Raw genomic sequence first — 17,893 nt, 5'->3', positions numbered from 1 at the left:
AGGCCAGGAGCATCACGTGGAGCGAGCCTGACCATTCACAGGGTGTTTCGGCCTCCGCATCGCTTAGGATGTTCGGAGAGAGCTCCTTAAAATCTCGAGCCGATGTTCGACAAGGACTCGAAGGATCAGAAAAGAAGCCAGTACTTCGCCAACAGATTCTAGATAAAAGGACGGCGCTGGGAGTATCTAATTTTGGATTTGACTGCAATATTTTGAAGATTAGACCTTCGTCCTCACGCTAAAGTGCCAAAAAAATCAAGTTGGAGTTGAGCGAGACACTCAAAATTGCTGTCGAGTGGTGGAAAGGCAGAGGTGAAGATATGTCCACTGCAAATGTAGCGCCACATGCGTGCCTGTCACAGTGCACGTGATAAAACGTGCGTGACGTGACAGTCCGTGCGGGGTGGCGATAGCTGTAAGTACCGAGGTTGTTGGACGGCATTTTAGCGCTTCGTACCGACCTCGGGCCGTTCGCGTTAACGGTTGAATGGGGAGCAATCTCAGCTCAATCACTTTCCAGATGACTACGGTTGTGGTCAGGTTGCGAAGCACAAATAGAATTCCTCCCACGTCATTCTGACTCCTCTCAGCCGCGTGAATTCTCATCAGCCTTGAACAAAACGCCAATGCCACGAAAGTCTAAATTTTACCAGCTCCTAAGGAAGTGTCCATTAATCCGAATGGGCTTCGCAGAAGAATCGGAAGAATGTTGGCAGCAAGAGCACCTTATCTCCGTCAGTCATTCTCGATTAGCTTTCTCCCGGCATAATGACCATCGTTAGCCCACAGATGCTTTATGATTTGATACATAGGAGCTTGTGTATACGATATTCAAACAAATGAGAGCTAACGCCCTGAAGCCTCCAGAGAGTTTCCTTGGGTGATTTACCATCGACGGGCCCACTTCTCGCACAACGCTGCATGATGGAGTTTAAGGGAAACCCGCCTAGTGCCACTGTGTGAAGGTAGAATTCTGGCTCTATGCGGACAGCTCTCATTCACAATGGCGATGATGATTATCAGGAGTCGTTGTATGAGCACATGGTGGAAGAGTAGTCTAAACAATATTCTGGCACACCGGCGCAACAACTCCCTCCCGAGGCTTGAAGCTGAAAGCGCTGAAGCTCACAAGACAATATTATCATTCTGGGTTTTCAATACGCTTGAACACCTCACAATCAATGCCCTGTGACACATAGTCGTAACTCCTAAAAGCCTGAGGCCTCAAGTTCAAATTTCAATTGACGCAGCCCTCTAAAAATCCTTTGACAGAGCAGTCCACGCGACCTGCTACATCGTACAACACTTATCCGGATACACGACCCAACGTCTGCCATTACTATACATACAACCGTCCATCACATCGGCAGCCTGATTCCCGACGCGCGCCCCGCTCTTTCCAGATTCTCATCCAGCAGCTCATACGCAGGTCGGTAGCGCGGCTCGCACTGGCATGCGTCCGCGATGCACAGTGCCGACGGGTCACCGGGGATCCATTGCAGCCGGTCAGGCAGCGGGTCGACCCCCGTCGCGTCCGCGTGGCACGTCAACGACGGGTCTCCACGGATCATCTCCAGCTTGTCCGGGAGCGGGTTGATACTGTTCGCGTCCGCGATGCACACCCGTCCAGGATCGCCCGGGATAATCTCGATGTGGTCCGGGAGGGGAAAGGCGGATATGGTGTCGGAAGCGGGTATGTCGGAGACGGGCGTGTCGGGTGCATGTGGATGGTGATTGTCAAGGTCGGTTGGGTGGCTATGAGGCATCGCCAGTGGGGGAATTTCTGACACGACCGTGGCCGTTGGGGGTAAGCATTCGGTGCATGCTGGCTGGATCAGCAGCGCCGGGTTGCGGAACGTATTGTAAGTCGAGCCAAGCGATGTATACCTAAAGGCAGTCAGTGCGGGTCACCAGTTCACGTAATTGGTCGTGGTAGTTGGTCGTGCGACATACCCTTCATCATAGAGGTTGCAATATGGTACCTTGAGCTTGCGAAGATAGTCCCATACAGCGCTATATGACCAGTCGAGGATGGGATTGACCCGCTGAAAGCGCGGCCAATCGGCATCGGTTGGCGAACGAAACGAGAGCTTCGCTTGAAGTGTACCTGTCAAAAGGGTGGGAACAACAGGATGAATGAGGAATGCATACCTCCATCCGGGTCTGTTTTACGAGTACCGATGAGAATCGCGTCAATGCGCGGAAAGCGTTCCTTGTATAGCTGCAATGCCCGCTTCATGCCCTCGCCTCCTTTGACCTTCGTACCTGGTCGAGGACCGATGTACTCATTCCCCTTCCCATGCCCGTTTGAGGGTGGCGTAGTAGGCGCCTCAATTGTCTCCACTGGGAGCTCCGGCTCAGGCAAGGGACAGTGAAACAGATCAAGGTGGTATTCCCGTGCTGTTTCTTCGACGAATGATTCCAGCTGCGGAAACGGCGATGGCACGGGAATGTATACGGCTGGAATTCGTTTTGATGCGAGATTTCTGCGACCAAGGGAAGCAGCGAGTAGATGGAGCAGTACGGTGCCTGCAGCATAGAGTCGGTAGCGTAACTTCCATCAACCGTAGTTACTTACAATCCTTCCCCCCATTGAAGCTCAGAGACAGTCGTTCCAGTCTTAGGGCGCTACTCAGCCACAGAATGGCACGACTCCCATCCGCACTCACCCAAATTCATCCAGAGCATCATCGATCACTGTCAATGCCTCCCGCACCAGCGGAGCAAGTGAATGCGAAGAGCTTGATAGTGCGTAGACCTCTTGTGAGACGTGCTTGAAGTTGACGGTGGCCATGTTGTCCGGGACAAAAGCACGAGTGAAACGTAACGGTCTCGAGGAGCTCGGATGTCGCTTGATGAGCAATAGTCCTTCTACTCCCGCTCCAAGAGGCCTCTGCCTAGCGAGAATCTGGCGGAACAGTCGCACGGCTGAGAGGTTTGTCGGCCAGAAATAGATCGAGCTGGGGAGAAACGCGTGTTAGTACGACGCCGATCAGGTTATATAAGCACCCTTGTTGCTTACTTTTGATGGCGACCTCAACGAAGCCTGCAAAATCCAAGCCAGTGTACCGCGCAAGCCCGAAACGAATGAATAGGAGGGTACAAGAGCATCAAGTCGAGTCTCGGGAGTTGAGCGTAACAGGGTGGACCGAATACAGTAATCCCACGTGATCATGCACTCGCTCGGCCACCTCGGCGAGGTGGCCGAGTCCCTCCAGAGTGCAACCACGGATATTCGACATCAAACAATATTTAGAAACCCAAAGTAGCTATCTCACTGCTGAGCATCACTGCTCAGGCTGCAATACATGCATGATGAGAACAGACTAGGAATACGAACTAACAACAGCACTATCAAAGGATATATCTCATGGTATTGAAGTTGTTCGTCAATCTTCGCCATGTGAGCTCGAAGCATCACTCGCACTGGCGGCATCCTCGTCTTCACCAGCAGGGCCGTTTCCGTTCAACTCCTCAGCCTTGGTGCTGCTTTCCTTGGGCTCCTCCTTCGGCTGGGCATGGGCCTGCTGGTCCTTAGATTTTGCGGCCTGAGCCTTCTTCCAAGCGTGCGCCATCTGGAGGAACTGGAACGAAGTCGGGTTGGACTCGCGCTCATCGTCGGGGAACACCATGTCCCAATCGAGCACTGAGCGTAGCATAAGTAGCTAGTCATGCAAAGAACAATAATGAAGAAACGTACCTTCTGTGCCGCCTTCCTCCACATGACGGCGTCGGCTGACCAGAGGCATCTTGTTCTGCACCTTCTGAACATCCTCCGGCGATCCGTTCTTCTCTTCAAACGTCTTCCAGACCTCCAGCAGTGCAGCACGCTAGGAAACAACGAATTACATCAATACATAGCGTGCTGCAGAGAGCGGGACAATGCTTACCTCAGTCTTGAGGCCCTGTTTTCGGAGGTCGTTATAACCTCTCTCGAGCACCTGTCTCGCGCGCTCCACATCTCCAGGAACAAGCTCGACTTCCTCTCCCTCTTCTTCTTCCTTCTCCTCCCTTAGCTCACGCGCAAGCGGGATAGGCGCAGCCTCGAACTCCGCGTACGAGATCCACACCTTCCAGTGCCCGCTCAGTGAAATGAGACGCTCGTACAGCGCGCGCGCGCCCTCCCTGTTGCCCTCTTCGGACTCGAAATCAATGTATGCCTTCCATAAGACTTCTGGCATTGCGAGCGGCTGCTGTGTCGTGCCGAGCTCGAAGATCGCGCGTGTGCGCTCGAAATCCTCCAGTTGAGATTCCAGCTCGGCGTACTTGACCCATGCGGATGAGTTACTCGGATCGAACTGCAGGATATAATTGTCATTGACAGTATTACTGACTTCGATGATGGCCTACCTCGATGTACTTCTCATACAGCGTCCTGACACGATCGAACTCGCGCAGCTACACAGGTTTGAGTAAGACAGCGTGACGTACGCGATGGAACCAATAATAGCTCACATCAAGCTCGAGCTGAATGTATCCCTTGAACAGAGCCTCCTTCGGACACATTCCAATCGCTGTGCCCAGTATTTTGCGAGCCGCGCCCAGGTCCAGCTGCCGCACTTCGAATTTCGCAAACGTGAGCCACAACTTCGCGAAGGTGAACTGTTTGTGCGGCACAATCTTGAGCGCAGTCTGATATACTTGTCGGGCGCGTCCATCGTCCTACAGCAAGCGGATGTGAGCTCGTACAAAGTCAGAGGATAATGAATCGCAGCACCTTGGTCTCAATCTCCTCGAAAAGCGCGTAGTTGAGCCAAAGGAAGATGTACCTTCGCCAATGCCTCTTCTGCCCACCTGGCGGTACATGAGCTACTGCACGCTCATATACCTCCCTGACGCGCCCAATGGCAGCCTCGATTTCCTCTACTGACGCGCCCTCTTCTCGAGCGTCCCGAAGCGCACCTTCCTCCAAGCGCGAGTACTCAAACCAAGTGTCATAGTTGTGCCCGTCTTGTGCAAGTTCGTCTTCATACTGTATCCGCCGCTTGCCCAGGACCGTTGACTCGAGTGACGATCGCGTGCCATGTTGCTTCTCGAAGGTCGTGTACACCGCGTAAAGCGAGCCAGACTTAGACCGGGGTATACGGGACAGCGCGAACTGAGATCATGTTAAGACGCTCTCTATTCGATGGAAATAGACGAGAGGAGCTCACCTTATAGATTACTCGCGCCCGCTCATATTCCTTCTGACGCGTCTCCATCTTTGCAAATGCGCCGAACACAGCTTGGGCCTTTTCCACCTCCTCCTCGCCATCCCCAAAGAATCCCAAGGCAGTCTGGAAGACCTCTCGCGCTTTGTCCAGCTTCGATCGCTCCTCTTCAAACTTAGCCCACTTGACCCAATTCCGCGGCTCGGGCCTCACGGCGATCCAGCGCTCATATATCGCACTCGCGCGGTCGTACTCATTGTACCGTAGCTCCATCTTGATGTACGCCTGCCATGCCTTGTCCTCCGGCTCCCATTGCATCCACCGCTCGAACACCTGGCGCGCGCCCGGCACGTTCTGCAGTAGTTCCTCGAGGTAAACATACTTGTACCAGAGCTGGTCGATGCGCGGAAGCAGGGTGACAGCGCGGTCAAACAGGTTGCGAGAGTGCTGGACGTTGCGGCCTTTTAGCTCCATCTCGGTGTAGCTTAACCATAGCTGGACGCTGCGAGGGTCGACGTCGAGTGCACGCTCAAAGACTGATCGTGAGCGAGCATACTCTCCTTGACTTGCCTAAGTTGAGATGGAAGGAGGGTGAATGACCGTTATTGCATGTTACATGGATGAATACTTACCTCCCAGTTGGCATATTGCAGCCATTCTTTGCTGGCGCGAAATGTCAGGATATCGTCCACTTTTTGATGACAGTCTTTACTCACATATTCCCCCTTGTCTGCCTAATGCGCTTCTCGAACTCCTCACGCTTCCTACCACGATACTCATGCAGTTCCTCGAAATCCTCCACTCGTTGTTTTGGTGCACGAAACTGCGACTCTTGCCGCTCTTGAGCCTGAATTTTTGTTAGAATGACTGAGTTTGTGGAGGCAGTGCCTCTATGCGTACATCTCGAAGAAGTTGTTCCGCGGTCACCTACACAACTTTAGCAAAAATAGCAGAGAACCAAATCATTATGACGTGCCTGGATTGCCGCAGGTGCGCGGTTCTTGATGCTGGGGTACAGTGAGATACGTTATTTGAAAATAATAAGCTGCATACCGAGGAGCTCGTCCGTCTTGCATGTTTGTAGAATGTCAGAAATTAGCAGCTGGCTTTCGCCACACGTCAGTGAAGAGGAGACGGGAGAGCAGCGTCGAAAGTTATCCTCAGACGCAAGCCAAGGTTCTTGAAAGACGCTAAAGTAGCAGCGACGACGGCAAAGATAGCAGAAATCTGGAGCAACCACGAAAGATCCGGAGAAAGAGAGCTGTGGAGGAGTTGGTTCAGTGTTAACAGCGTGTTAGCGCCCGTTGTCGAGACGCGCTTCCTTTTTTTGGCACGCACATCTATGTCCTGAACCACCTTGTGCATGTTCTGTTGGTACAATGAATGCACACATGGCAACGAATCTCATCACATTTACGCGGGCGGAAACTGACGGAAGGCGCAAAATCAAATAAGTAACTTTATATTGCCTCGTCCAGCAGGGCAGCTCGTCGGAGCGTGGCTGAACCGTCGAGATGTTGAGCACAACGTCTCGTTTACCCAGTCTCACCAACCTCACGGATTCTCGCTTTCAGATGATGAAGTTTTCTGCCCCATGCACAATCTTCCTGAACCCAGCCGCCTGTTCAGCAGAGTGCCTCAGGCAGCGCAGCTCGTCACAATGCGGTTCCGTTGCGCTAATCGAATTTCACTTGGATACTGCTTTCAACTACATACCTGATTTGAGCTTTCAGATCTATTTGCTCACACCGACGAGGTCGGGACTGGAAGAGTGAGCGCACTCGGAAACCGAGTTTTGCCAGAAGCTGCCAACTGCGCCATGTCCAGCGGCGGACTTTATATCTCATGTCCTCCCCTCACTCAAAAAAGGAGATTTATAGGTCTGCTAGGGGAGACCAAAACGGCGGATCACCGGAAGGACATCTACATCTGTCATCTATTCGAGTTGGCATTTCTCAGAAGGATCTGTTCACTTGTGGTTCGTCAAGGATGCCCGCGTGGATGAGACTCCAGATTGTGCACCGTTGCAGCCCACAGCAACAGTTCGTCGCTGCGGATCGAGGCAGAGCTAGAGAAATGCATGCAGTCGACGACAATCCCAGGCTATGTGATCATTTCCTCAGCGGCTATCGTCGTACCTTATTCAAGCACTTTGCCACGGTCTCCCGCCCACTGCATTGTCCCGCATTGTCATATGGTGCGTCGATTATCTTGACAGTCGAAGCATCCGGGAGAACGCAGCGCTCATATGAAGTACAGTGAAGTGAGATTTCCCGTTCAAGGGTCATCAGCGAATCATTTGCTGGATTCCTTTCTTCAGCCATCGATCATTGCTGTCCACTCGAAACGCGACATCTCTAAGTGGCACCTTGACGTCGCTAGCTAGCCACGTCAGACCACAGAAGGGATATCACCACGGAAAGGATTACCATTCTTACCACCTCTGTGCTTCAATACAGATAGATGAATGGATGTGTCTACGGCTTTTTGAAAGCCGACGACAGAGATGGCGTCGTCAATTGTGATATGTAGATGTCTGCCGAGAAGTGCTTCAAGTTCTCGGTGCATGACAGGCATCAGTTCAATTGCTGACCGTATGACAGGCCACTATATATTCTCCTGTTCGACGGGCATAATGGACGGTAGCACTCGCCCACTATTCATCACTCTGGGCGAATTTTCATTTTGCGATGTCTGGGTTCGATTTTCTGGACCTGGGAAATACACTGTTGGTCGGCTTTTTATTCGCTCTTATGTGAGGACTACTATTAGCTTAACCGTCTGCGATCAACTGGAGTGAGCGGAGGCGCGTAGGCTCTATGGCTGCAGCGTTGCTCAGGTTTTATATTACGTATGGAAGTATCCCGAGGACAGGTGGATGCTGAAACTGCTGGTGTGTGCTGTGGTCATTCATAATGGACGTTCAGGATCCTCTGATGCTTTCGCAGGTCGCCGTGTTGTGGTGAGCTGTTCCGTGCCGTTCCTGGTGTTGAAGCGTCATCTATACTCGTACCAGGTCGTTGGACACTGTTCACACAATCATTGACATCATGGTACTTACAGTGGCTCTGTGCACTGCCAGAACAGCTGCTCACCGCTCGGCAGATTGTATGGCATTATGTCGTGGCAGGTCATGGGAATTTGCTCGAACTCGAAAAATTATACAGGTCGGTCGCATTTCATGATGTATTTTATTCGCCTTCATATTGATATATCGATGAATCGTGCACAGCACAGCCGTTGTTAGTGAGTTCTGTTACCGGTATGTAGCATTACTGACGTATAGCAAATCAGGCCGAGTATGCACTAGCGGTGAGTGGTAAAGGATAGCGGTGCTTTCGGAGCGTTTAGAGGTCATCCGTCTAGGTGCCAATAGTGTTTCTCGTACAATGGTCAGTCAATATCATAAACTGGAGGTTCTTTACACTGACGGCGTCAATCCCGTCAGCTATTATATCTACATCATTTGGAGACGTGAGTGTTCACTGCAATCCTTCGTGGCACCTGCGCTTTCTACCGTTTTATTGACATTACAGTCTTGTCCGAGGTGTCCAAGGATACATCCACGATTCCGATCACCGCGTGACTCTAAAGTTAGCTGCACTCTAGCCAGCCTAGCCGTTCAAGCTGGTCACCTCGCATACCGGTGATGTTTCTTGTGTAACGAACTTCGTCTGTGTTATTCCGGTCGATCTCAAGCAAGCGGCCCCGACGTGTAGTATGCGGTATGTGCGAACAGACGCTTGGGTATGGGATCTCGAGGCTAGTAGTATGGGATTCATGCATCCAGGCCACATGGTCCGAGGGTATAAGCTCAACTGGCAACAGAACATTCTATACACGGGGAGGCGCACACAAGACAATTGGCGGAAACAATGCAAGAGCTCAAGACATCAGTTGCTCTCTTTTGGTGAGTGCTCCCCGGACCCCGGAGTCGTTACCCATAACCTCCGACGCTGTGCCTCCCATCGCCTTGGTATCATCCATAACGATAGTTCCTGTCTTCATGCCCCCCGGCGTATCGCCGTTTTTCTCGGTTTTTAAATAAATTTGGGCGGCAGACTCGGGCTTTGCAGGCTTGGAGGTGAGAAAATGCTGCTTGTCATGCTGCACCCAACCGTTGATGCCTGCACGTGGCCCGTCGGCTCGTACAAGGAGCGCCATTTGCAGGATGGAGTATGCACCCACACCAGAGGTGCCGCCGCTGAGGCGGTGAGGAACACTGCAGAGACACCGAGCGTGGCCAGAATCTCAGAAGGACTTGTTCACGTGTGTTCCGTCAAAGATGCGCGCACGTCGGATAAGATTTCGGGTAATGCACCGCTGTAACCCACAGCAATAGTTCTTCGCTGTGGATCAGGCGGAGTTCAAGAAGTGCATGCAGGCGATGGCAATCCAACCACCTTATTGAAGCTCTTTCTCCGATCCACGTTGTCCCGCCTTGTCACAAGGTACGTTGATTGTCCTGACAGTCGAAGCATCCGGGAGAACGCAGCACTCATACTACGCAGTACAGTGAAGTGAGATTTTACGTTAAAGGGTCGTCAGCGATTCCTTTCTTCAGTCGCCGATCATTGCTGTCCACACCTTGACGTTGCGAGCTAACCACATCAGGACACGGAAGGGATGTCACCACGAAAAGGATCACCATTCTTACCACCGCTGCCGCTGTGTTTCCATACGGATGGACGAATGGATGTGTCTACGGCTTTTCCAAAGCCGATGACAGATTTGATCGCGTCGTCAAGTGTGATAGACCTCCGCCGAGAAGTGGTAACGTCGATTGCTGACCGTATGACAGGCCACTATATATTCTCCTATTCGGCGGGCATAATGGACGGTAGCACTCTGCCCACTCTATACATCACTCTGAGCGAATCTTCAGGTTGCAATGTCTGGGATCGACTTTATCAACCTGGGAAATACACTGGGTGCTCTGTTGGTCGGCTTCTTGTTCGCTCTTATGTGAGGACTATAGGCTCAAACGTCTCTGATCAACTTGAATGAGCGGAGGCGCGTAGGCTCTATGGCTGCAGCGTTGCTCAGGTTTTATATTACGTATGGAAGTATCCCGAGGACAGGTGGATGCTGAAACTGCTGGTGTGTGCTGTGGTCATTCATAATGGATGTCCAGGCTCCTCTGATGCCTTCACAGGTCGCCATGTTGTGGTGAGCTTCTCCGTGATGTTCCGTGGTGTTGAAGCGTCATCTATACTCGTACCAGGTTGCTGGATACTGTTCACACAATCGTTGTCATTATGGTACTTATTGTGGCTTTGTGCAAGGCTGGAACAGCTGCTCACCGCTCGAAAGATTGTATGGCATTATCTCGTGGCAGGTCATGAAGGGTCGCTCGAACTCGCAAAATTATACAGGTCGGTCGCATTTCATGATGTATTCCACTCGCCTTCATATTGATATTTTGATAAATCGTGCACAGTACAGCCGTTGTTAGTGAGTTCTGCTATGGGTACGGAACGTCACTGACGTATAGCAACTCAGGCCGAGTATGCACTAGCGGTGAGTGATCAACGGTAGCGGTGTTTTCGAAACGTTCAGAGTCACTCGTCTAGGTGCCAATAGTGTTTCTCGTACAATGGTCAGTCAATACCTTAAACTGGAGGTTCTTTGCACTAACTGCGTCAATCCCGTCAGCTATTATATCTACATCATTTGGAGACGTGAGTGTTAACTACAATCCTTCGTGGCACCTGTGGGTTTTACCGTCCTGTTGACGTTACAGTCTTGTCCGAGGTGTCCAAGGATACATCTACGATTCCGATCACCGCGTTTCTAGTGCGTTGACTTTCGCGGGTCCTGATTCGAGACACGTACTGTTATTGATCAACTCAGAGTGCGCTCTCCCTGCTGTCATTCGGTGAGTATGTCCATCCGCAGATTGCATGGCGATGCTCACTGGCCAGTGACAGTGACTGGCTTCGGTAGGCCTCTCATTGTGTCAACGTTGCATCTGTTGACTGTCATCCAATCTCGCGCTTAGTGAACGTGAATGAAGCGTACGTCATACCCCTTGTCAAAGAAGTTGCACATCATCATTTTAATATTGCAGGTTGCACAACTTCAGTTTTCCCAACATCTTCTCAGCAGCAAAGGTGACCCTATTTCCGACATAACACAACGACATGACATTTCTCTGCTCACGACCTTTGAAGTCCACCGCGACGCTGCAGGTTTCCTCTGCCTCTCTGACGGATATTTGCATCACGATCGCTTCGACGCATGCTCTGAGCAGACACAACACAGGTTTTATGGGGTACCTATGCAGGACATGACACGCACACTCCTTCTCTGAACATGTTTATTTCAGAACACGGGACCTCATCCATAATCTCCAAGTGCTCGTAATAAACCGTGGGGTTTTAACGACGTGAGTATCATTTTGTAAAGTATTGGGTGAGAATGGATTGGCAGATGATCGTGCTGTCAGGCTCATCCAGACTATCCAAATGATCATCGTGAGTATCTTATTTATTGAGATGGAAGATCAGTCGTGAAAACGCACCCATCAGTACATCTCTCTACCGAAGAACGTCCTGTACTGGGTCCTCCTGCAACTTCCCGGCAGCAAAAGTGAGCTCTCGTCTCCTTACGATGCAGAATTATTGATGACTGGTGTCCAACAGTCTATGTCAACTCGCTTCTTGCAGTGTATGTACATTGCTCTTTTCGCACAATCGGCGCGTTGACGGTTATTCGCCAGCTTGAACGCTCGCCACCATCTCAGGCGCAATGGCGTGACCTATATCTCGAATGCATTCAAGGACAGCGCGGTCGAGATCGACCGCATCGAACTACAGGCCATTCCCGTTGTTCGGCCACGCTCTTTTGAGTAAGTGGGACATTGTAAATTCGTTGAGGTTAACATATGGTGATTTGATATTACTGCATTGTTCGCTCTGCCTGTGTCCGAATATATACGCCTAGCTTCAACAAAACCAGTCATTAAATTGTTTGTTCTTTTGCAAGATAAAGCGCATATACGGACAGCAGCTGTTTTTTTTTTGATATGCATCGAGGATGATGAGAAAACTAGTTCAACCCCTGTTTGCATGTGATCCAAACTGTGTATGTACTGCTGCGTCACAACTCATGCACATGAGTGACTTGCCAGTGGCGACTTCTCGCTGCAATACTACTGTTACACGCATATCGAGTTCTAGAGGTGACTCTAAGCTTAGCTGCACTCTAGCCAGCTTAGCCGTTCAAGCTGGCCACCTCGCATACTAGTGATGTTTCTCGTGTAACGAACCCTTGTGTTATTCCTGTCGTATGTGGTATGCGCGAACAGACGTTTGGGCGTGGGATCTCGAGGTAGTACATGCATGGATCCAGACCATATAGTCCGAGGGTATAAGTTCTCAACTGGCGACATAACATTCTCGATACAAACAATCTACGGGCTGCAGACATCAGTTGCTCTCTTCCTCTTTTAGTGAGTGCTCCCCGGAATCGTTGTCCACAACCTCCGACACTGTGCCTCCCATCGCCTTAGAATTATCTGCAACAATACTTTCTGTCGTTATGCCATGCAGCACATCGCCGTTTTTCTCCGTTTCGGGATAATCTTGGGCGTCAAACTCGGACTTTGCAGGCATGGAGGCGAACAAGTGCTGCTTGTTCTGTTGCATCCAACCGTTGATGCCTGCACGAGGCCCGTCGGCTCGTACAAGGAGTGCCATTTGCAGAACGGAGTATCCGCCAACACCAAAGGCGGTGAGGAACACAGAGACACCGAGCGTGGCAAGAAGCGAGGCCACGAAGAACATTCCTACCACGCGCGTCTCGTACGATCAGCAGATTAATGTCTATAGAATATACAACGTACCAAAAAATGCGATCACGGAGATGGCGACGAGGAAGCACCCGAGACAGATAATAAAACAGGACGCGAGTATGAAAAGGGCAAATCCTCTGCATTTTAGAGGGTACCATGACTTAGTGCATCGGTACGACGAACAGCAGATCACACTTACATGAAGGAAAGCGTGGGAAGAAGGCTCAAGATTGCAAAAATGGCGAGAAGTGTCTGAAACAAGGATGTAAGCTCCCGTCGGCCAAGTCTCTATGGTAGATCGCAGAGATACTCACCGAAAGAATGGGTCGGTCGTAGAAAGACTGTACGACTGATCGCATGATAGGGCGTGCATATTTGCTTTCATAACTGTGAGATGTTCAGGCTTTTCCGATTCCGCCTCAAGACCCTGTGGATGCGCTTACTGCAAAAATGTCTGTCGGACGAGCGTAGCACTCTTGTCGAAGTAGGACAACAGGTTATCTTGATCTGCCTGCTCGGTATAATATGCAGTGAGAGACATTTTCTGCAACAGAACTCGAGGAGGATTTGCTGTGGCGGGTATCTGGTCAAGGCATGCAAGCGGGTCAAAACGATCGATGAGTCGTGTGAGCACGCGTTTCACGCGTGACGTCATGCACCACAGTTCGGCTTGAAAGCCACAATCCGGACCAAATATGGAGCCGAACCAATGGATTCACCTGCTGCGAGGCGACCCGATCCAATTCGATTTGCGGGAACATCGACGCGAGTGTCACGCACAAGTCACCGTGACTCATCGCGTCGCTGTCACAGGCGGCAAAGCAGATGCCAGTGAGTCGCTGATAGCAGCATCCAGCTCCCTCATTTCTCACCAGTCCGGACGCGAGTCTTTCGCAAAGCATATCACGCCGAAGAGTTACGATCACGATGAGCGGCCGCAAGCTCAGTGCACTCGAGCAGAGGCTACACCAAGCAGCTCTGGCCGACCCGAAGAAGGTGCTGAGTTATATCACTTGCGAGGGAATGTGGGCTTATGGACGTGTAGACTCTGTCTCAAAAAGAAGTCGAGACCCTCATCCCAGATGCTGCTTCTCGTATGGATGCGATCAATTTTCTGCTAGGTACGGTGAGTGAGCTGCATCGCGAGCAAGGAATACACGCATTGACATCTCTCGGTGCAGGGTCTATTCAAAGCCATGAAGGACACGAAGGGTGTCTTGTCATTCCGTGTGGTTGCAAAGAAGGAGATTGAAGTGTGCGTGTAATTCATGTCAGTCATACCCGATGACGTTGAGCTTCGGGATACAGTAAGAAGGACATGACCGGGGAGGAGGGCATGGTGCTCAGCCACATACAAGCTTCAGGCAACGAAGGTGAGGACAGTTCTCTCTATATCATGTATGCAGTACTGACGGAGTCAGGCATCTGGACTAAGCATCTCAAAGCCAAGACTGAGCTACACCAGACCATCATCGATCGCTGCATTAAATCGCTCACGCAAAAGCAGCTCATCAAGGCCGTAAAGTCGGTAAAGGTGCGTTATGATGGATATTTCAGGCGGTCAAGGTCTGATCTCATGTACGCGCAGTATCCTACTCGCAAAATCTACATGCTGTTCCACCTCGATCCTTCCGTTGAGATGACTGGAGGGCCATGGTACACCGACAACGAGCTCGATACAGAGTTCATCAAGCTGCTCTGCAGTGCGTGTCTACGCTTCATCCGTGATCGTGTGAGTGAAGCTCATGTTCGGCACCTGTCTTGCGTTGAACTGTCCCTCGCAGAGTTTTCCAAAACAAAAAGCCACGGAAGTTCACTCAGAACATAATCAGCCTTTATACCCGATTTCTGCTGCACCACCGTACCCGACCGCACAACAGATCCTGACTTTCCTAAGCAAGAGCCGGATCACAGAAACGCAGCTCAACGTCGAGCACGTCGAGATGTTGCTGAACGTGCTGGTCCTCGATGGTGAGATTGAGGAGGTCAGTTCATCAAGACAGCCGTTTCACGAATAATATGCTCAAAGATTTCATGAAGATACCTGCCTTCGGTGCCGCCATGTGGGGGTTGAACGCCCACGAGGTTGAGAGCGAGAGTGATGAGGAGCGGGAAAGCAAGAAACGAAAGGAGAAGGCGAGTTCGTCGCGCAAACGGAAACGGAGCAAATCAAGCCAGTCCTCAGGTTCGGAGTCGGAATACGAGTCTGATGACGGCCGAGAGCAGAAGACAAGTTCAAGAAAGAAGAAGAAGAAGAAGAAGAAGGGGGTTGTAGACGATACAGACGAAAGTGAGAGTGAGCGTAAACCAAAACCAAAGAAGAAACGCAGGAAGAAGGATATGAGCGACGCAGATGAGAGCGAAGGCGAGCGCAAACCACAATCGAAGAAGCGCAACGAGGACGCAATTGACGTAGACGATAACGACAGCGAACGTAAGCGCAAGAAGAGGCGCAAAAAGGAGGAAGTAAGCGACACAGACGAGAGCGAGAGTGAACGGAAGCCCAAGAAGAAGCGAAGGCGCTTGAAGGAGAGCGATGACAGTGACAGCGATGAGAACAAGACCAAAAACAATAATAGAGGCAAGAGCAAAGGCAAGAAGCGCCAGCACGCCTCTGAAAGCGAGAGCGAGAACTCCGAGTCAAACAGCTCGGGCTTGGAAGGCGACAAAAACCGCTCGCGCTCGAAGTCCAAGACGAAGTCGCGCCCGCGTTCCTCCTCGCCTCCCGCCATGAACGAGATCCGTGCGGACTACGGCGCGTACGTGTACCGCGCCGTCCGCCAGGAGCACACTGCTCCTGGGCTTGCGCAAGCGCCGTGTACGCGCTGTCCGACCTTCGACTTTTGCAAGAGCGGGGGACCGGTGGACCCGAAAGGATGCATGTATTACGGGGAGTGGCTGATCATGGAGAGTGTGGGCGAGGAATAGTGGTAATAGCGTCTCTACGAATCCATTCCATGTATAGTGATATCTTGGGCCCGGATCCTCACCGAACTTAGGGTCATCATTGGGAGGTGAACGAGCAATGGCCACCTGGCCAGGCGCTCTCGTCAATTAATCGATGATCCAGTCACGAACAATCCAGTACACTAAACTATCAAGTATGTCTCTATGATTCAATCCAATCCATACATTCCATTCGCCGTCCGGGTCTACTCTGGCTTGCCCGATGCCTTGCCAGCCTCGGCATCCTCGAGGGGCACCTGCTCGTATGAGTGGCCGTTCGCTGGCTTGGCCGCCTGCGACTCGACATGCTTGACCCAGGTGTAGTATAGCGAGCCGAAAAGGATAGTTGCTATGGAAGATGCGCGCCCACTGGGTGAAAGAATGGTCGTCAGCCGGCCAGAATGAAGTGGAGGACATGCGGCGCACGTACGTTGTGATAACATCGTGGAAGAGCCACATGCCGAGAAGGGAGGCAGCGACCCCCCGCACGGCAGAGGACACCATGTGTGTGATAGGTGATGTGACTTTGATAGAGAGGAGGCTCGCAATGCTCATGAGGAAGCCGAACGCGCCCTGCAATCAATGTATTGACTGAGATATTCGCACAGCCGTTACAGCAGGCCGACCTACCGTGATCGCAGAACCGAGCAAAAAGGTCCCCAAGGTGCTCAACTCGCCTACAGGCGCTTCATTAGGGCCAAATAGCAGGCGCGTCACGCGGGGGAGCTCGCCCACCAGAACGAGGATCGGCGCAAGGAGAACCGCACTAAGCAGGTTCGTGTACCACGAGAGGTGCAGCGCGCTGCCGTGCACGATGTCAAGCGCCTTCTTGATAACGACCGAGTGCAGCGCGGTGATCATTGAGCTCACGACACCGAAGAAGATGCCCATAGGCGAGACAGGCGTGCCGTCGAGGAAGACACCGATGAAGAAGCCAAAGGTGACGATCGAGCATGCGAAGAGGATCCGCAGCGAGGGGCGCGCATGCAGCAGCAAGAAGGATGTCGCGACAGTGAATGGGAGAACCATGCCTCGTGCGACTTGGTAGAACGACGCGTCAACATATTTGAGCGTATAATTGCTGAAGCTGTGCGGTATGCCTGTATTAGCTCCCAGAAAACGCACCAATGTTTGTGCGGAAACTCACCTGAGACCGATCACGTTGAGCCCCACCATGGGGATGAGACCCTTGCATACTTGCATGTCCAGTCGTATAGGCAGTTGCAACAGCCCGACCACGTGCGCCATCAAAAAGAGGACGACGGCGATGAGCAGCTGGGTATCCAAAAAGAATAGTGGCACGTCGGTTGTATTCAGTACCCATTTATTTCTGCACGTCCGTCAGTGAAATGAACCCGTATCTCACGATAATCATAAAAGTTTCAACGAGAACTGCCCGCTGGGAGGGTGTGCACAGGCAAGCCGGTGCTCATGGCTAGCGAACAGCAGGAGAAGCAAACGTCGTGACATGGGACACCTCTCCCGCTGCCATCAATTCATTATGAAGATTGGGAAGCAACGCACGCCATGACCATCTACACTGCCTCGAGCTCAGCGAATCAACAATCGCTTATCAAATATTCCACTCACCGACAGCGCTGCTACGAGGTAGAACAAGACTGTTCCGATCTAGCAACATACTCATCATCTGCGTGTCAACGCCGCACCAACTCAGGCTTACAACGAGGGCCCTAGACGGCGAATTTTGGTGGTGTGAATGAGACTGGTGAGACATGGTCTCTGAACGTCGCCGTCACCGTCGACGTGGAAAGCAAAACAAAGGGTGACAGAACCTGTTGCAAAAGGAAAGGGTGCCGCAGCACACGCTGCGAAATATGGACGGCGCTTAGAGCCACGCCGACCGCGAGAAACGACCCACGTGATCGCATGTGACACGCCGCGTCGCGTTTCGCTTTGGCGTCGATTGTAGCTGGATCCCCTTTGCTTTCTGTAGTGCGGCCACAATTCACGCTAAAAATCTTCGCCTCCGCCATCATCTTCG

General features: G+C 51.7%; 7 protein-coding genes across 7 annotated transcripts; 3 read left to right on the top strand and 4 right to left on the bottom strand.

Annotated features, from left to right (window-relative positions):
* Window positions 1-1,249: 1,249 nt before the first annotated feature.
* On the bottom strand, window positions 1,250-3,120 carry LAESUDRAFT_731346 (adenine nucleotide alpha hydrolases-like protein). The gene is made up of 6 exons (XM_040910027.1): window positions 3,023-3,120; window positions 2,670-2,960; window positions 2,579-2,619; window positions 2,152-2,529; window positions 1,954-2,095; window positions 1,250-1,887 (listed from the first exon to the last, which is right to left on the bottom strand). Exons 2-6 carry the CDS (start codon window positions 2,792-2,794, stop codon window positions 1,359-1,361), a joined length of 1,215 nt encoding a protein of 404 aa, XP_040759094.1. The 5' UTR covers window positions 2,795-2,960; window positions 3,023-3,120; the 3' UTR covers window positions 1,250-1,358.
* Window positions 3,121-3,236: 116 nt separating this feature from the next.
* Window positions 3,237-6,433, bottom strand: LAESUDRAFT_745466 (TPR-like protein). The gene is made up of 12 exons (XM_040911375.1): window positions 6,204-6,433; window positions 6,127-6,157; window positions 6,051-6,077; window positions 5,867-5,997; window positions 5,783-5,813; window positions 5,154-5,720; window positions 4,718-5,098; window positions 4,456-4,662; window positions 4,351-4,398; window positions 3,891-4,298; window positions 3,701-3,830; window positions 3,237-3,646 (listed from the first exon to the last, which is right to left on the bottom strand). Exons 1-12 carry the CDS (start codon window positions 6,224-6,226, stop codon window positions 3,390-3,392), a joined length of 2,241 nt encoding a protein of 746 aa, XP_040759093.1. The 5' UTR covers window positions 6,227-6,433; the 3' UTR covers window positions 3,237-3,389.
* Window positions 6,434-7,600: 1,167 nt separating this feature from the next.
* Window positions 7,601-8,865, top strand: LAESUDRAFT_486606 (uncharacterized protein). The gene is made up of 11 exons (XM_040902653.1): window positions 7,601-7,696; window positions 7,754-7,905; window positions 7,965-8,043; window positions 8,099-8,112; window positions 8,167-8,203; window positions 8,256-8,317; window positions 8,383-8,392; window positions 8,445-8,462; window positions 8,517-8,542; window positions 8,599-8,624; window positions 8,707-8,865. The coding sequence occupies exons 2-11, from the start codon at window positions 7,841-7,843 to the stop codon at window positions 8,757-8,759; spliced, it is 390 nt and encodes a 129-aa protein (XP_040759092.1). The 5' UTR covers window positions 7,601-7,696; window positions 7,754-7,840; the 3' UTR covers window positions 8,760-8,865.
* A 1,176-nt stretch (window positions 8,866-10,041) lies between these two features.
* On the top strand, window positions 10,042-12,028 carry LAESUDRAFT_752728 (uncharacterized protein; the record flags this gene model as incomplete). The annotated part of the gene is made up of 17 exons (XM_040911741.1): window positions 10,042-10,115; window positions 10,172-10,250; window positions 10,306-10,319; window positions 10,436-10,525; window positions 10,591-10,604; window positions 10,645-10,670; window positions 10,806-10,831; window positions 10,894-11,028; window positions 11,049-11,092; window positions 11,152-11,167; window positions 11,221-11,263; window positions 11,324-11,424; window positions 11,479-11,538; window positions 11,599-11,626; window positions 11,681-11,741; window positions 11,795-11,819; window positions 11,872-12,028. 17 exons carry the CDS (start codon window positions 10,042-10,044, stop codon window positions 12,002-12,004), a joined length of 969 nt encoding a protein of 322 aa, XP_040759091.1. The 3' UTR covers window positions 12,005-12,028.
* Window positions 12,029-12,406: 378 nt separating this feature from the next.
* On the bottom strand, window positions 12,407-13,535 carry LAESUDRAFT_752727 (uncharacterized protein). Its single transcript, XM_040911740.1, has 5 exons — window positions 13,389-13,535; window positions 13,260-13,332; window positions 13,145-13,197; window positions 12,997-13,082; window positions 12,407-12,939 (listed from the first exon to the last, which is right to left on the bottom strand). The coding sequence occupies exons 1-5, from the start codon at window positions 13,484-13,486 to the stop codon at window positions 12,581-12,583; spliced, it is 669 nt and encodes a 222-aa protein (XP_040759090.1). The 5' UTR covers window positions 13,487-13,535; the 3' UTR covers window positions 12,407-12,580.
* A 260-nt stretch (window positions 13,536-13,795) lies between these two features.
* Window positions 13,796-15,873, top strand: LAESUDRAFT_815967 (uncharacterized protein; the record flags this gene model as incomplete). Its single annotated transcript, XM_040914732.1, has 8 exons — window positions 13,796-13,941; window positions 13,991-14,071; window positions 14,127-14,200; window positions 14,254-14,318; window positions 14,367-14,479; window positions 14,534-14,677; window positions 14,730-14,930; window positions 14,986-15,873. The coding sequence occupies exons 1-8, from the start codon at window positions 13,873-13,875 to the stop codon at window positions 15,871-15,873; spliced, it is 1,635 nt and encodes a 544-aa protein (XP_040759089.1). The 5' UTR covers window positions 13,796-13,872.
* Window positions 15,776-17,700, bottom strand: LAESUDRAFT_731340 (uncharacterized protein). Its single transcript, XM_040910026.1, has 7 exons — window positions 17,573-17,700; window positions 17,482-17,520; window positions 17,416-17,426; window positions 17,039-17,221; window positions 16,522-16,978; window positions 16,322-16,464; window positions 15,776-16,260 (listed from the first exon to the last, which is right to left on the bottom strand). The coding sequence occupies exons 1-7, from the start codon at window positions 17,624-17,626 to the stop codon at window positions 16,098-16,100; spliced, it is 1,050 nt and encodes a 349-aa protein (XP_040759088.1). The 5' UTR covers window positions 17,627-17,700; the 3' UTR covers window positions 15,776-16,097.
* Between the last annotated feature and the right edge of the window lie 193 nt (window positions 17,701-17,893).

Source organism: Laetiporus sulphureus, assembly GCF_001632365.1.
Source record: "Laetiporus sulphureus 93-53 unplaced genomic scaffold LAESUscaffold_62, whole genome shotgun sequence".
NCBI classification, from domain to species: Eukaryota; Fungi; Basidiomycota; class Agaricomycetes; order Polyporales; family Laetiporaceae; genus Laetiporus; species Laetiporus sulphureus.
This window is presented reverse-complemented; position numbering and strand designations above follow the sequence as displayed.

Coding starts and splice junctions, on each gene's coding strand:
- LAESUDRAFT_745466 (XM_040911375.1), bottom strand. CDS start 6,226: ATGCAAGACGGACGAGCTCCTCG. Junction 6,158..6,203: donor CAAGACGGACGAGCTCCTCG/GTATGCAGCTTA, acceptor ACTGTACCCCAG/CATCAAGAACCGCGCACCTG. Junction 5,099..5,153: donor GGGCGCGAGTAATCTATAAG/GTGAGCTCCTCT, acceptor ACATGATCTCAG/TTCGCGCTGTCCCGTATACC.
- LAESUDRAFT_731346 (XM_040910027.1), bottom strand. CDS start 2,794: ATGGCCACCGTCAACTTCAAGCACGTCTCACAAGAGGTCTACGCACTA. Junction 2,530..2,578: donor CTTCAATGGGGGGAAGGATT/GTAAGTAACTAC, acceptor TCTATGCTGCAG/GCACCGTACTGCTCCATCTA. Junction 2,096..2,151: donor TAAAACAGACCCGGATGGAG/GTATGCATTCCT, acceptor GTACACTTCAAG/CGAAGCTCTCGTTTCGTTCG.
- LAESUDRAFT_731340 (XM_040910026.1), bottom strand. CDS start 17,626: ATGTCTCACCAGTCTCATTCACACCACCAAAATTCGCCGTCTAGGGCC. Junction 16,979..17,038: donor CTCAACGTGATCGGTCTCAG/GTGAGTTTCCGC, acceptor CATACCGCACAG/CTTCAGCAATTATACGCTCA. Junction 16,261..16,321: donor TTCCACGATGTTATCACAAC/GTACGTGCGCCG, acceptor TCTTTCACCCAG/TGGGCGCGCATCTTCCATAG.
- LAESUDRAFT_752727 (XM_040911740.1), bottom strand. CDS start 13,486: ATGTCTCTCACTGCATATTATACCGAGCAGGCAGATCAAGATAACCTG. Junction 13,198..13,259: donor ACGACCGACCCATTCTTTCG/GTGAGTATCTCT, acceptor TCCTTGTTTCAG/ACACTTCTCGCCATTTTTGC. Junction 12,940..12,996: donor CTCCGTGATCGCATTTTTTG/GTACGTTGTATA, acceptor CGCGCGTGGTAG/GAATGTTCTTCGTGGCCTCG.
- LAESUDRAFT_486606 (XM_040902653.1), top strand. CDS start 7,841: ATGTCTGGGTTCGATTTTCTGGACCTGGGAAATACACTGTTGGTCGGC. Junction 8,543..8,598: donor ATAGTGTTTCTCGTACAATG/GTCAGTCAATAT, acceptor CAATCCCGTCAG/CTATTATATCTACATCATTT. Junction 8,625..8,706: donor TATCTACATCATTTGGAGAC/GTGAGTGTTCAC, acceptor GAGGTGTCCAAG/GATACATCCACGATTCCGAT.